A 14,462-nucleotide genomic window follows, 5' to 3' on the forward strand; every position below is an offset into this window, starting at 1 on the left:
TCTTGACTCTGTTTCCCCAAGTGAGAGCTGAGGGGAGAGCCACCGGGATCACCTCGTACTCAGCCATGTCCCACTCGGCATACAGCAGGCACTCAGTAAATAAGGGAAAGAGGGCTGGAGGGTGGTCCCACCTGACAACCTGCCCCACTGACCTCTACACTCAGTTTCCCCCGTGACTCAGTTTCCCCGCCGTGTCCAGGTTCAGCAACACCGGGCGGGGCCTTGAATGCAGAGACCGGTGCCATCTGTTTACCTTGCGGCTGGACGCTGGGCAGGGCCGCGGGTGGGCCGTCCTGGGAGCCGGCTGCGCCGCCGGGATAAATAGGCCCCGCGGCCTCGTGGGCAGCAGAGAGCGAGCTGCAGTCGAGCTCCCCGCCGCCGCCATGGTTCCTGCCGCCGCCTGCGTTCTCCTGCTCACCCTGGCCGCCCTCGGCGCGTCCGGTCAGGGCCAGCTACCACTAGGTAAGCCGCCCCTTCCCCCACGCGTGGCCTCGACCCCCAACCATACCGGAGGACCCGTGAGGCCTGGGGTCGCGGCTCCCAGGGGCTCGGGGACTGTTCACCGGGACGTGCAGGACGGAGGAAGCAGGCAGCAGGGCGGACGTTCAAGGAATGAGGGCGTCCCGGGTCCCTGCCGCGGCGCCGTGAGGACTGGTGGTGGGGGTCTCCAAACCCCGACGCCCCATCAGCGCCTCCTGTCGGCGCAGGTGCAGATCTGGGCCCGCAGATGCTTCGGGAACTTCAGGAGACCAACGCCGCGTTGCAGGATGTGCGGGAGCTGTTGCGGCAGCAGGTGCGGACCAGGGTGGGGAGACCCGGAGTGCGGAGGAGGGGAGAGAGGCGTGGAAGAGGAGGGGAGGGGAAGGAGGATGGGAGAAGGAGGTCCCGGTGGAGAGGGAGAGGGTTCTGGGTACGAAGATCCGGGGAGGAAGTTGTAGAAAAGAGGGAAAGGGGAGTCCCAGGGGTAGAAAGTTCCGCGGGAGAAGACAGGGGTCCGTGAGGGGATTAAAGTCCCAGGGAAGGAGGGGAGGGGCGGGGAGGATAGGGAGTACGGGGTGGGGGGGGGATCCGAGGGGAGTGAGTGGGCCTGTGCGAAGGGAGTCTGGGGGAGGGGGAGGGGAGACCCAAGGGAGGAAGAGAGGGATGGGGCCCCGCTGACTACACCCCATCCCCCCCGCACCGCAGGTCAAGGAGATCACGTTTCTGAAAAACACAGTGATGGAGTGTGATGCGTGCGGTGAGCGCCGCTGGGGCGGCAGAGAGGCGGCAGGCGGGAGCTGGAGAAGAGATGGGGAGACAAAGAGACAGCGACGATAAGACCGGAAGGAAAAGAGACAGGAAGAGACGGAGGCTGACCGAGATGGAGAGATTGGATGAGGGATGGAGAGAGACGAACAAGGAGGGGAGACAGAGACTATGGGAAGGGAGATGGTGGACACACGAAAAGAAGCAGAGGCCGTGCGAGAGATGCAGGGAGATGCAGGGACGCTGAGGCAGAAGCAGAAAACGGACGGGCGCGGAGATACAGTGACTGAGAAAACCTGGCGGGCAGGGAGCGTGGTCCGGGGCGGGGTCCCAGAAAGCCCGGGACCTCGCCACGCCCCCAGGGGTGGCCCCCGGGACGGGGCGTGGTTCCGATAGACTCTGCCCACCCCCCACCCCCCACCCCCGGCGTGGCCCTGACCAGCCCCACTTCACTCCCCGCAGGGATGCAGCCGGCGCGCACCCCGGGCCTGACCGTGCGGCCCCTATCCCAGTGCGCGCCCGGCTTCTGCTACCCGGGCGTGCTCTGCACTCAGACGGCAAGCGGCGCGCGCTGTGGACCTTGCCCCGCGGGCTTCACTGGCAATGGCTCGCACTGCGTCGACATCAACGAGGTGCGCTCGCCCCCCACCGCCCCGACGATCTCCGTAACGCCTGCCCCCACAACTACCCACCTCCCCAACAATCTCCTCCCCCGCTGAGGGTCCTCACATGGAGGACCCCTTCACCTCTGGGGGCGCACGTCCGGACGACCTTGCCGGCGGGGGGCCCTCACCCCGACCACTTCCCTCACCCCGACCACTTCCCTCACCATCAGTGACTCTGGTCCCGCCAACCCCCTCCGTAGCCAGTGACGCCCGCCCCGACCACTCTCCTACGGCAGAGAGCCGTCCGCCCCGACGACCCCCCTCACCTCCGGGGCTCACAAGCCCCAGCGGCGCTTCCATCACCGCGAGGCCCCCGCCCGGACGACGCTTCCCCCGCAGGGCACGCACGCCCCGACGACCACTACCCCCCTCTGCTGGGGACGCCCGCCCTCGCAATTCCTTCCTCCACCCTTGAACACCCAGCTCTTCGGCTCCCGGGAACAGCCCCCTCCAGACACTCCCCTCTCTCCGCCAGGTCGCTCCCCTAGCCCCATCAAGGCAAAGTCGCGCCTGACCCCTGGGACGATGGCCTCTGCCCCACAAGGCACCCCCCTCCCCAAATGCTGGCTGATGGCCCCTGAATTTTCTAAGTTCAAGCCCAAAAAATCCTGAGGCGCCACTCTCGAGGGGGCCCACCTCCTGCATCCTCTGACCCTCCGTGGCCCTTCCTCCCCCAGTGCAACGCCCATCCCTGCTTTCCCCGCGTCCGCTGCATCAACACCAGCCCCGGCTTCCGCTGCGAGGCTTGCCCGCCCGGGTACAACGGCGCCGCTCACGAGGGCGTGGGGCTGGCCTTCGCCAAGGCCAACAAGCAGGTGAGGGCCATGGAGGGGTGGGCGCCAGGAGGCAATTGGGGGGGCGCCTCATTTTGTTCAATAAACTGGTCCTCCAGCCTTGCGGCCATTTTCCTGCCTCGCTTCAGCGGGAAGGGGTGGAGGACCGGGGCCTGGGGGATGGATAGGGGAAGGGTCCTCATCAGGATGGTAGAGGTTGGGGGAGGAATGGAGGGGAGAGGTAGGATGCAGAGGAGACGTGAACCGGGTGGGAGGCCTGAGGGTTTGTGCGTGTGGGCGGTGACCTCTGCGCTCCTTGCCATCCAGGTTTGCACGGACATTAACGAGTGTGAGACCGGGCAGCATAACTGTGTCCCCAACTCCGTGTGCGTCAATACCCGGGTAAGGCCCGGGAGGAGTGGGGAAGGATCGAGACACTGGGGGTGGGTGCGAAGTGGCAGGCAGCCCAAGCTCACTGCCCGCGGCCCGGGCCCAGGGCTCCTTCCAGTGCGGCCCTTGCCAGCCCGGCTTCGTGGGCGACCAGACATCTGGCTGCAAGCGGCGCTCACAGCGCTTCTGCCCGGACGGCACGCCCAGTCCGTGCCACGAGAAGGCCGACTGCATCCTGGAACGCGATGGCTCGCGATCGTGCGTGGTGAGTGCGGGCGAGCAGGGAGGGGCGTGGCATGGGTATGAAGGAGTGAGGTGGGGTGGGATGGGTGGCGATCACGCCGGGGCACCTACTCACTACCCCACCCGCAGTGCGCCGTTGGCTGGGCAGGCAACGGGCTCCTCTGCGGCCGAGACACGGATTTAGACGGCTTCCCTGACGAGAAGCTTCGCTGCTCAGAACGCCAGTGCCGTAAGGTGGGCGGGGTCTCAAGGGCGTGAACTGGACGGCGATGGGCGGGGCTGCCCCGACCACGCCCCTCATGCCCGATGTGCCCGCCCCTAGGACAACTGTGTGACGGTGCCCAACTCAGGGCAAGAGGACGTGGATCGCGACGGCATCGGAGACGCCTGCGATCCGGATGCCGATGGGGACGGGGTCCTCAACGAGCAGGTGGGGCCAACGTCGAGTCTTAGGCAAGGCTGGGTGGGGGTGTGGCTTGGGTGAGGGAAGTGACCTCAGAGGATGTGGACTCGGGGGTCCAGGAGGGATGAGGGTGTCTCTGCGGAGGGGGCGGGGCCTCGGAGATGGGCTGGTCTGGGGAGTGACGTTTGCCCCTCGAGGCCTACCCCCCCCTCCACCCGGCCCTGTCACCCAGGACAACTGTAAGCTGGTGCGGAACCCGGACCAGCGCAATGCGGACGGTGACAAGTGGGGCGACGCTTGCGACAACTGCCGGTCCCAGAAGAACGACGACCAAAAGGACACAGATCAGGACGGCAAAGGCGACGCCTGCGACGACGACATCGACGGCGACCGTGAGCGCAGCAGCAGAGGGGAGGGAAGAGGGCAGGGCCGGCAGCGAGGGGCGGGGCTTGCCTGGGGGCGGAGCTCGGCTACTTTTGGAAGCCGCAGCGGTGAGCTCCCCTGGGCTCCAGGCACCACGATGGTGCTCTGGTGGGCGGAAAGATACAAGCCGGGACACGACACAGAGGGTAAAAGGCAGGAACATTTGGAGGAGGGGAAGGTGGACCCTGTGTCAGATGCTGCAGGGATTAAGTAGGAGCACAGAGACGTGAGCTTGGGGTTTAGTGCCAGGGAGGTGCCAATTTTACATTCACAGTGCCATTGGAAGATCCCCCTGAGCTTCCCCTGTGAGAGTCAGTTCCCTCACCCGCCGGCCATCATTAAGTCTCTGAGGCTTGGGCCCGTGCAGAAGCACTTGATTTAACTTCGTATCTGCTGGAGAGGCGTGGTTTGCATCTGCCTTGCTGGTCAGCCTGGCCCCGCCCCCATCTTGGGATCCTGTGCTGTCCCCCTGCTTCTCACAGGGATCCGAAATACGGTGGACAACTGCCCAAGGGTGCCCAACTCAGACCAGAAGGACAGTGATGGTGATGGTGTAGGGGATGCCTGCGACAACTGTCCCCAGAAAAGCAACCCAGACCAGGTGAGCGCGGGCCACACCCCAGATGGGTCAGATCCCTGAGATGAGCTCTAGACTAGTTAAGGAGACTGAAACCTAGTCTAAGCGCGGTGGGGGGTGTTCCGTGGGGTCAGGATGACCTTGGCTCTGGAACGGGGGTGGGGGTGGGTGGGAGGCTTCTGAATTTCCCTGCCCTGATTTCGGACTCCTGCATCCTTCCTCCCCAGAGGGATGTAGACCACGACTTTGTGGGAGACGCTTGCGACAGCGACCAAGACCAGTAAGGATGCCATCTGGGGTGCGAGTGGGGACCGAGGGTGGGCGGCCCCGACCCAGCACTCTGGGAAATCTCACTGTCTCTGTGTCCTACCCACCAATTCTAGGGATGGGGATGGACACCAGGACTCACGGGACAACTGCCCCACAGTACCAAACAGTGCCCAGCAGGACTCAGACCACGATGGCCAGGGTGACGCCTGCGACGAGGATGACGACAACGACGGGGTCCCCGACAGTCGGGACAACTGTCGCCTGGTGCCCAACCCAAACCAGGAAGACGTAGACAGTAAGGCAGGGGGCGGGGCCTGTGGTGGGATTGGGGCTGGTGTGGAGACCTGGGCAGGTGTGGGCGGGTCTGGGACCTGGTGTGGGCGGGACCGATAGCAGATGTGGGCGGGACCAGGTCTTGGGCGGGGCTGGCGCTGACCCCACCGCTCGGGTCTCTCAGGGGACGGAGTCGGCGACGCGTGCCAGGGCGACTTCGACGCGGACAAGGTGGTGGACAAGATCGATGTGTGCCCGGAGAACGCCGAGGTCACCCTCACTGACTTCCGGGCCTTCCAGACTGTCGTACTGGACCCCGAGGGCGACGCGCAAATAGATCCCAATTGGGTGGTGCTCAACCAGGTTGGGACCGGGCCCTGGCGGGAGGTGGTGGGAGCGGGTCCTAAGCTGGGGGCGGGGGAACCGAGGGCCCACGCGGCCGGCCTGAGGCCCTTCTTCCTTTGACCCCTTCAGGGTATGGAGATCGTGCAGACGATGAACAGCGACCCTGGCCTGGCTGTGGGTGAGACGAGGAGAGGGGCAAGGCGGTGCAGCGAGCGGAAAAGGGGGCGGGGTCAGAGGAGGGCTGGGGCGGGGCGGGGCCAGGGGCGGGTCCGAACGCAGGAAAGGCAGAGCCAGGTTGGGACTGGGCTCCGGGGCTGGACAGTTCCGGACTCCGAAGGAGCGTGGCCCTAGGCGGTTGGCAGGCTCAGGGGAGTGGTCATGGCTGGCCTCGGGGGGGTTGGGGATGGGGAGGGCCTGTGGGTGGGGATCTGGGCCTAGGAGGCAATTTGGACTCCAGAGGGGCGGGTGGGGAGGGGGGCCAGGGCTCCGGTGGGGGTAAAGTTAGCGTCCCTTCCCCCAGGTTACACGGCCTTCAATGGCGTGGACTTCGAAGGCACGTTCCACGTGAACACGGTCACGGATGACGACTACGCAGGCTTCATCTTTGGCTACCAGGACAGCTCCAGCTTTTATGTGGTTATGTGGAAGCAGATGGAGCAGACATACTGGCAGGCGAATCCCTTCCGCGCGGTAGCTGAACCCGGCATTCAGCTCAAGGTGTCTGTGGCCCTACCTGACCTCTAGGTCCCTGTGCCCTTTAGGAGGCCCCAAATCCTTCTGCGGACTCCCAAAGCCTTTACAGGCCCCCAGCATCATTCTATGGATCTCAGAGTCCTCCCAGCCCTCCCCTGGGTCCCACAGGCCCTCACACACTCCCTCGGGGCCCCCCAATCTTCCTTTAGGCCCCAAAACCTTCTCATGGAGCCCTAAACTTTTCCTCAGATTCCAAATCTTCCTGCAGAACCTCTAGACCCCAGTATGTCACTGAAACCCTGTAGTAAATTCCCCAAATCTTCTAGCCCCCCGTTTATCCCATGGACACCCAAGACTTTCTATAGGTCACTAAGTCCTCTTGCAGACCCTTCCAAATCCTCTCAGAACCCAAACCTGTCCATGGACTCCCAAATCCTCTCATGAGATCCTGGACCATCCCTGCCCCCCATATCCCACCTACAAATCTCCATGTGATCCTCAAGAAGCTTCCTTGCAGGTCTCCCATCCAGGCACCCTAAGGCCTCCCAGCACTGCCAAGACCTGCAGCTCCCCACCTGTCCCAGCAGGCAGGGTTCTGGGGGGCTCCAGTAGCCTGTGCGGTCTCTGACTCTGTTCCCCCGTCCCTGGGCTTGGCAGGCCGTGAAGTCCTCCACAGGCCCTGGGGAGCAGCTGCGGAATGCACTCTGGCACACAGGGGACACAGCATCACAGGTGCGACTGCTATGGAAGGACCCCCGCAACGTGGGTTGGAAGGACAAGACATCCTACCGCTGGTTCCTGCAGCACCGGCCCCAAGTGGGCTACATTAGGTGGGGACCCCACCCCTTGCCGATGGACCAAGAGTCCCTTGTTCTGTCCTGGCTCCTGGCGGTTCAGGGGGCCTCAGTCCCCTTATCTGTAAAATGGGAATGATACGGGCAATTAGATTTAACTGTCTGGCTCTGGGACATGATCCTCCTTCTAAGACCCAGGACACAGCAGGTCCTCAGATAGAAGGTGGGGTCCTACTCACTCCCTGTTTCTCAGTCCCCACTCTGCGCTGCCAGCAAGTCCAGGCACTCTGCTTAGCACCTGCTGTGTCCATCCTCTCATGCAGGGAAACTGAGGCTCAGCTCAGAAGCCCCACCTGCCCTAAGTGTGGCCCAGGCAGGGGGGAACACATGGCCCCCACTCCCAGACAGGAGGGGACCCATCTTCCAAGGCAGACGCCAAGGTCTCAGACGGGAGGGCCTAGCCCAGGGCCCTGCCTCACCGTCCCATCCTCCTCACAGAGTGCGGTTCTACGAGGGCCCTGAGCTGGTGGCCGACAGCAATGTGGTCCTGGACACAACCATGCGGGGTGGCCGCCTGGGTGTCTTCTGCTTCTCCCAAGAGAACATCATCTGGGCCAATCTACGCTACCGATGCAATGGTGAGGGGAGCGTCCCGCCAGGGAGGGTGGGGAGTTCATCCTGCCCCAGCTCACCCCTTCTCGCTGCTTGCCCTTTCTCCGCAGACACCATCCCAGAGGACTACGAGACTCAGAGGCTGCTGCAGGCCTAGGGATGGGGGTGGGGATCCATTGCTGGAAGATGGCACCATCGTGGCGGCCCTTACTGCGACAAGCAGGGAACTCAACACCCGGCTCCCGGGGGTGGCTGCCCTAGAGGGGCTCAGAGAGGACAGAATAAAGTGTGTGTGCTGGAGTGGCTGGCTGCGAGCTCTGCTGCAGGTGGGGTGGGGCCTCTGAGGGAGCACTGGGAAAGGACCCCAAACCCAGGCCTGCCGCTGACTCCCTTCCTGACTGGCTAGGGCCCAACAACCTGACTAGGAGTGTCCAACCCCAATGTGGGAGGCCCCAGGCCTGCTGCTGCATCCCACCCACTTGAGGTCATGGGCCTGGATCCCACCACCGAGTGACTGCTCCAGGATCCTGGGGGGGTGGGGGGGTCCTTCCCCTTCCAGACATTAGGCCCAACTAGCTGGCCAGGGGTGGGGATGAGGGGCTCACGCCTGTGTGTCCATATTCATGTGTGTGTGTGGGGGGGGTGCCTGGGTGTGGCTCCCACCCGGCATATCCCACTAGGCCCATGTGCCATCCCCGTTGTGGGGGGAAAAAAGGGGAGGAGGCAGAGATGAAAACATTGGATTTTTATTATGTTTCATTACAAAGGATGCAAAGGTACAAAGACAAAAGCGTCCACGCCAGAGAGGATGGGCAGGGGCCGGCCGAGTGCGCCCTGAGCCGCCCGCCCCCACCCGCCATGGGCACCCAACCCACGGCCCACGGGACATCCACAGCAGAGTGTACATGCTGGGGGGGGGGGCAGAGCCAGCCTGGGGACAGAAGAACACAGGCGGAGCAGGGCTCGGACCAGTGGTTTGCATATATCAGTGGGCCTGCCCGGCCCCCTGGGGGGCAGTTTCCTATGGTGGGGCACAGAGGGGCTGGTGGACCTTGGCTGCCAAAGCCCTCCTCTCGGGGCCTAGTGGCAAAGGCCACAGCTGTGTCCACCTGTCCCGAGTGGGCAAGAGGTCAGAAGTGATGGGCTAGGATGGGTTGGGCATTGATTGCCCCCAAGCTCCAGAACCCTCCCCTGGCAACACCCCTCCCCCGCAGGTACCATGTGTCCCTGGCATCCTGGGACAGGGTGTGGAGGGCTGGCCAAGAGGGCAGAAGACAGGGGGAAACTGTCTGAAGCCAGCATCACTCTCATGTCCAGCCCCTACCCCTGACCCTGCCAGGGAGGAGCCTGAGGCCCCAAGACCCATGGGGTCTGAGCCAGTGACAGAGGGAAACTGAGGCCTGGGTCACAAGGGTCTTTTTCCCATTACCCTCCCCTCCCCCATACGTCTCAGAGTACTCCAGTGCCCAGGCCTGAAGGTGCGGGTCACCCCACCTCCCTCCTGGGGAGTGGCCACTTCGGAGAGAATGTGGCACACGAAGGGTGATGAGAGGTGCCTGAGCCCCACCCAACCAGGACCCCTGGGGGCCAAAGGCCAAGAGAAACCAAGAACAGAGAGTCAGCTCTGGCTGGGCAGGGCCTGATGGGGGAATGTCCCAGGAACCCCCAGGAGGTGGGGCAGCAACAGACCCAGCTGCCCACTCACCCCAGGCAGGCCTCCAGCAGTGGGCAAAGAACACAGAACCCCCCCCACCCCCCACCCCGCAGCTCTGCAAGCCAAGTGGGAAGGGCTCAGGTGGCCAAAGCTCCCTTACCTGGAGCGCCACCTGCAGGAGTGATGGGCCAAGACCAGGGGCACAGGGTACCTTTGACCTTGCAGCCCCCACACCCTCTGTGGTCTCTTAACTACAGCTCCATCAGAACCCAGGGAGGGTGATGGGTGCTGCTGCTGCTCTGTCAGGAGCAGGGTGGGGGGTGGAGGGCCCCCCAATACCACCAGGCCTTACCACACCCAGCCTGTACCCAGGAGTGGGGATGCCTTCTTTGGAAATGCAGAAAACCCAGAATCCATTTGGGGGGTGGGAGTCTGGAAGGATGTCTGGTTATGAACCAGCTGGGGGTTGGCTGAGATGTGGAGGCCTGGGGAGGGGGGCACATTCCCGTGTGGCCTCAGCTCCCCTGAGGGCCCAAGGACAGTCCCTCACGGGGGCTCATCAGGCCCAGGATGCTGGGTGGGGGAGAAGGCAGCCCAGCTCCCCACAGTCCTGACACCGGCTCCCGTCCTGCCTGACCGGGCCACAGCTAGCACCTGGCACACAGCCCACGAACCGGACCTCCACCCCTGCACATCTGGATGGACGTGGAGCCTTCTCACCCTCCATGCGGGGGTCTCCTGGTGTTGGACACCCGTCCTTGCCTGCCCCACTATGACGCATGGGCCTCACAACAGGGTCCACCCGGCTAGGCATCCCCTGGGGACCTCAGCCACCCAAAGAAATCAGGCCAAACACACAGACAGCAGAACCCTTCTTCCCAGCCCCCCAAACCCACAAATAGACGAGACCAGAAAGACGCTGCAAAGGCAGGACCCCTGCCCTCAAGGCACACCCCCCGGGGCAGGCAGGTGGCTCAGAAGCCAGCAGGGAGGTCTGCGTGGAGGTGTGGCTGGGGAAAGGGCCACAGGGGCAGGGGGGGCTGGACTCACCCCAATTAGGGCCCCTTCTGCTCTGGCTTGTCCCCCACAGGGGAGCATAGACAGTTCTTGGATGCTGTCAGCTGTGGGCCCCTAAATTTTGCTTAAGGGTCAACCTGCCTCCTGAGCTTTCCACTGAGGGTCTCAGCGTCCCTTGCCCCAAGGGGTTGGCACCCCCCCAACCCTTCCTGCCCAGAAGAGTGTCGGGAGGAAGCAGGGTGTGTGGGGAGAACAGGGAGGGGGCTGCAGGATGTCCTGAAGAACGCTGCCTATCTTCCCCCTGGTAAGGACTCGGTGGGGATGGAGGTTGGCATGGGTACCTGTGACAGGGAATACGATCCTGACAAGACCCCTTCTCCTCCCCGACGTCAGCCCTGGACACTGTGGGGGGTGACTCTGATGGGTGGGTGTTGAGGGGGCAGGGACACGAGCCCTCTTCTCTGGAGGACACAGAGAGGGGCTGATCCCGGCCTCTACTTTGGCCCACAAACCTCCCTGGGGGTAAACAACTCACTGTCCTGGGGGCTTGGGGGACAGAGGGTAAACTGAGGCAGGTGGGAACACACTATTTGGCTTGTTCCCGGGGCAGAAGTTCCCATAGCTGAGGGGACTGAAATCGGGAGAACTCAGGGCCAGCGGCAGGGGGACAGACTGGCTTGGCCTCTGACTTCACGTGGGCTGAGCATCCAGGCCTGTCCCGAGCGAGCGAGCGAGCGAGGACACAGGCGGCGGGTCTATGTACAATATTCCGGGGCCCCGGCCCACCCCTCACGGCGCGGCTCGTCTGAAATCACAGTATTTTCACATCACAAGTCAAAGGGCTGGTTCCTTAGGCTGTCCTGTTTCAGGAAATCTTGGCAATTCAAGAATACTTAGTAGAGAAGCAGGATTTAAGAAATAAGCAAACCCCTGTTGCAGACCTCAGGAGGCCTGCCCAGGCCCAGGCAGGGTGTGAACCTTTTTGCGGACACAGGGACGCCTGGCCACTGGCTCCTGGCTGGGACCCCCTCCCTGGGAAAACTGCACCTATGCCCCTCCTGGGCCAAAGCGGCCACACAAATACAATGTCACCTGTGCCCCCTCGCCAAGGGGATGCTGGACACAGGCTGCAGGGCTGGACACCCTCCCTCTCCTGCCCATCTGCACTGAGAACCGGGCGCTGAGCAGACGGGAAGTAGGGGCTGACGAGGCTCCCTCACGGGGGTCCCCAATGCCTCGTTTGAAAATTGCATCCAGGAAGGTTGCTTGTAATTTTATTAAGGCCATTTTTTAAAAAGTTCTACACACAAGTCTAATGGTAATCAAACTCTTCTATGTACATGTAGTTTTTTCTTTAAAAAAAAAAAAAAAAGAAGTCTCACTCTTTGCTCCCAGCCCCTGCCTCAGTAAGAGGCTGGGCCCTCGACCTGGACGGACTGACCCCGTGTCCCCCAGCCCAGACGCAGGCAGCAGGGGCCACCTGACGGAGGAGGGGGCCTTCTCACGCCTGTGGCCGCCCAGTCGCTTGGCCAGGTGCTACGAGCCTGGCCCGGGGGACGAGAGGGAGGGATGTCGCTAGGATGAAATCTGGCTCCCACACGGACAGAGCCGAGGGCTCGTAAGACCCAGAAGCAGTGGCCGCGACGCCACACGGAGAGACGCGCACCGCGCAGAAGGTGCCGCCCGGCCTGCAGGCCGAGCGCTCAAGGTGATGCGGCTTCGGAGGGACCGAAACGTAAGTTCCCATCTCAGAGCAGCTGACCGAAAACAAAGACACCCCTGTCACCCCCTCCCAGGGCCTGGAGGGCACAGGGACAGCGCCCAGGACGGTCCGAGCCCCGATGGTCACCTCAGCCTCCCGGAACGCCGCCGCTACAACGCACACTGCTCTTTCCTCCGGAGCCAGCCCTGCCCAGAGGGGCCGTGAGAGGGGCAGCTGGCGGGGACGACTGTCAGCTGGGTCTCAGGGCGAGGGGGCACCTCATCGCTGGGGTGCATCAGGGCAGAGGGGCTGCTGCCGCCGCCAGCCTCGGGGTCTGGGACTAGCCCTCCCTGAGGACTGGCAGGCACCTTGAGGATGACCAGGCAGAGGTGGGTCTTCGAGGGACCCTTAATAAAAGCCGTGGCTCCTTCCTGGGAGTCTGACACGTGGCTGGAGGGCACGGCACCCCCAGCCACCTCGAGCTTCTGCCAGAGACCCTACCAAGCCCAACCCGCCCTCACTCAGCCCTTCCATTTCGAGATAGCGCGGGCCTGAGCGAAAGCGGCCGGAGACTCAGCTCAGACCCTGCAGGCAGGAGCCTGCTTCCAGTTAGCTTAAAAAATATATAACATGGGATATCTGGAATAAAAACATGCTCTCAGGCAAGTGTTGGATTGAAGGAGTCAGCTACTCGTCTACAACCAAAGTGTAAATACAAACCAAAAGAAACAAACAAAAACACAACAAAAAATGCCCTGGCCACCCCCTCCCCACCCCGTTCTTTAAATAACAGTAACAGTGACCACAGTACAGAGAAGAAAAGATGAAAACAAGTTGAGAGACGAAAACAACCCCCAGAAATAACCCCCGTCTCCACATGCATCCCCTGGCAGGCCCCTTCATCCTGGCCAGGGGCTTCACTTTCAGGGCAAAGGTGGCCACAGAGGGACCTGGCTGGGGGAGGGCAAAGCAGGAGTGTGGGTCCCGGGAAGATTTAGCTGCTTTGCATGCTCTGTTCACACCTTTTATAGTCTACCTCCATGGGACGGACTCTAGCATTCTCTGAATGTGCTCAGAAATATAAAAGACAGCAGTCAAAATAGTGTTTATTTCACTTTGTGTCTGCCCCTCTCTCTGGCACCTTCTCCCTTTGGCGGGGCGGGGAGGGGGGGAGGCTGGCTCGCTACCTAACCTCAGGCTGGGGGGTGGCCGGGCGGGTAGGGGGGGGACCAGGAACGAAGGAAGGCAGTGAGAGCTGGACAACAGTCGGAAAATGCACCTCAGCCCACCGCCGCCGTGGACCACAGCGCCCCCTCCAGGCCGGTGGCCCTGCCCAACACGCTTTCCGCATCTTACAGAGGGGACGGCTCATGGCCCAGGGTGGGGGGCGAGAGAGCACGCGCAGGGAGGGACACGCGGCCTCCCGAGGGAGGTGGACAGCTGGGGGGGCGGGCGGGTGGGCAGGGGGCGCTTGGCGGCATTGCAAGCTCAGAATCACAAGCTCGGCCGTTTGCGAAGGACGGAGCGCGGCCGTCCCTGGGCTCAGGGAGATGCCGTCGGGACCACTGACCGGCGGGGTGATGGAGCCGGGGGCTGGGCGCCGATGTGCCGGGTGTGCAGCTCACAGACGGTCCATCCGGAAGGTGTCCTCGGTGGCCGGGTCGGCCAGGACCATGTCGGGGTCGTTGAGCATGTGCAGTCCGTCCAGGGTCAGGGGGTCAATCTTGAGTTCGTCCAGGGGGAACTGGTTGTCGGAGTCGAAGCTGACGTCACCGACCCCGGCCAGTGTGCTGGTCAGTTCTTTAGACAGGCTGGGAGGGGACTCTCCCGTCACTGGGCGGGGAAGGTGGGGGGAAATAGGACAGAAGTCTCAGCATGGCCCTGGCTCTCTGTTCCCATGCCCTGTGCCCCCATGGACCCTGTCAATGCTCAGGGAAGAGGGCCTTGGGCCACCCCAGGGGTACTTACCTGGGGGTTCGCCCTCTGGGGGTTATACTGGTGATGTCTAGGGGCATTTTTAGTTGTCATGACTGGAGAAGAGGAAATGCTACTGCCATCAGGTGGGTGGGGAGCAGGGATGCTGCTCAGCACCTCGGAATGCACAAGATAGCCCCCACCCCCCCCCAGAGAAAGATCCAGCCCCACGCGTTAGCAGTGCCAAGGCTGGGAAGCCCTGGGCTGAGACCTAGGTCACAAACATTCAGCGTGAGCTGGCAGGGGCAGGGGCCTTTCCTGCTCTGCCAGGACATCTCCTCTGTGCGCATCCCTGAGAAGCAGGCTGAGGTGTGTGTGAATTCCCCCCTATCCCCCCCCCAAGACCCGGGTTCAAACCCGAGCTCTCTCCTCTACTTGTAGTGACACCTTAGGCCTTAGTTTCCCAATC

General features: G+C 62.9%; 2 protein-coding genes across 5 annotated transcripts in view; one reads left to right on the forward strand and one right to left on the reverse strand.

Annotated features, from left to right (window-relative positions):
- The first annotated feature begins 299 nt into the window (after positions 1 to 299).
- COMP (cartilage oligomeric matrix protein) lies at positions 300 to 8,006 on the forward strand. The gene is made up of 19 exons (XM_036093832.2): positions 300 to 462; positions 708 to 793; positions 1,186 to 1,237; positions 1,708 to 1,877; positions 2,588 to 2,725; positions 3,011 to 3,085; positions 3,180 to 3,338; positions 3,446 to 3,550; positions 3,639 to 3,746; positions 3,952 to 4,111; positions 4,625 to 4,743; positions 4,947 to 4,999; positions 5,103 to 5,284; positions 5,447 to 5,625; positions 5,737 to 5,785; positions 6,128 to 6,324; positions 6,958 to 7,130; positions 7,593 to 7,732; positions 7,817 to 8,006. The coding sequence occupies exons 1-19, from the start codon at positions 384 to 386 to the stop codon at positions 7,861 to 7,863; spliced, it is 2,271 nt and encodes a 756-aa protein (XP_035949725.1). The 5' UTR covers positions 300 to 383; the 3' UTR covers positions 7,864 to 8,006.
- A 426-nt stretch (positions 8,007 to 8,432) lies between these two features.
- CRTC1 (CREB regulated transcription coactivator 1) overlaps positions 8,433 to 14,462 on the reverse strand; it is a 77,537-nt gene continuing 71,507 nt past the window's right edge. For all 4 annotated transcript variants that reach the window (XM_036093802.2, XM_036093806.2, XM_036093805.2 and 1 more), the window contains one exon: positions 8,433 to 13,912. In XM_036093802.2, the coding sequence (XP_035949695.1) occupies positions 13,701 to 13,912 (212 nt within the window). In that variant the 3' untranslated portion in view covers positions 8,433 to 13,700. The remainder of the gene's footprint in view (positions 13,913 to 14,462) is intronic.

Source organism: Halichoerus grypus, chromosome 1 (genome assembly GCF_964656455.1).
Source record: "Halichoerus grypus chromosome 1, mHalGry1.hap1.1, whole genome shotgun sequence".
Taxonomy (NCBI): domain Eukaryota; kingdom Metazoa; phylum Chordata; class Mammalia; order Carnivora; family Phocidae; genus Halichoerus; species Halichoerus grypus.

Coding starts and splice junctions, on each gene's coding strand:
- COMP (XM_036093832.2), top strand. CDS start 384: ATGGTTCCTGCCGCCGCCTGCGTTCTCCTGCTCACCCTGGCCGCCCTC. Junction 2,726..3,010: donor TCGCCAAGGCCAACAAGCAG/GTGAGGGCCATG, acceptor CTTGCCATCCAG/GTTTGCACGGACATTAACGA. Junction 7,131..7,592: donor CCCCAAGTGGGCTACATTAG/GTGGGGACCCCA, acceptor TCCTCCTCACAG/AGTGCGGTTCTACGAGGGCC.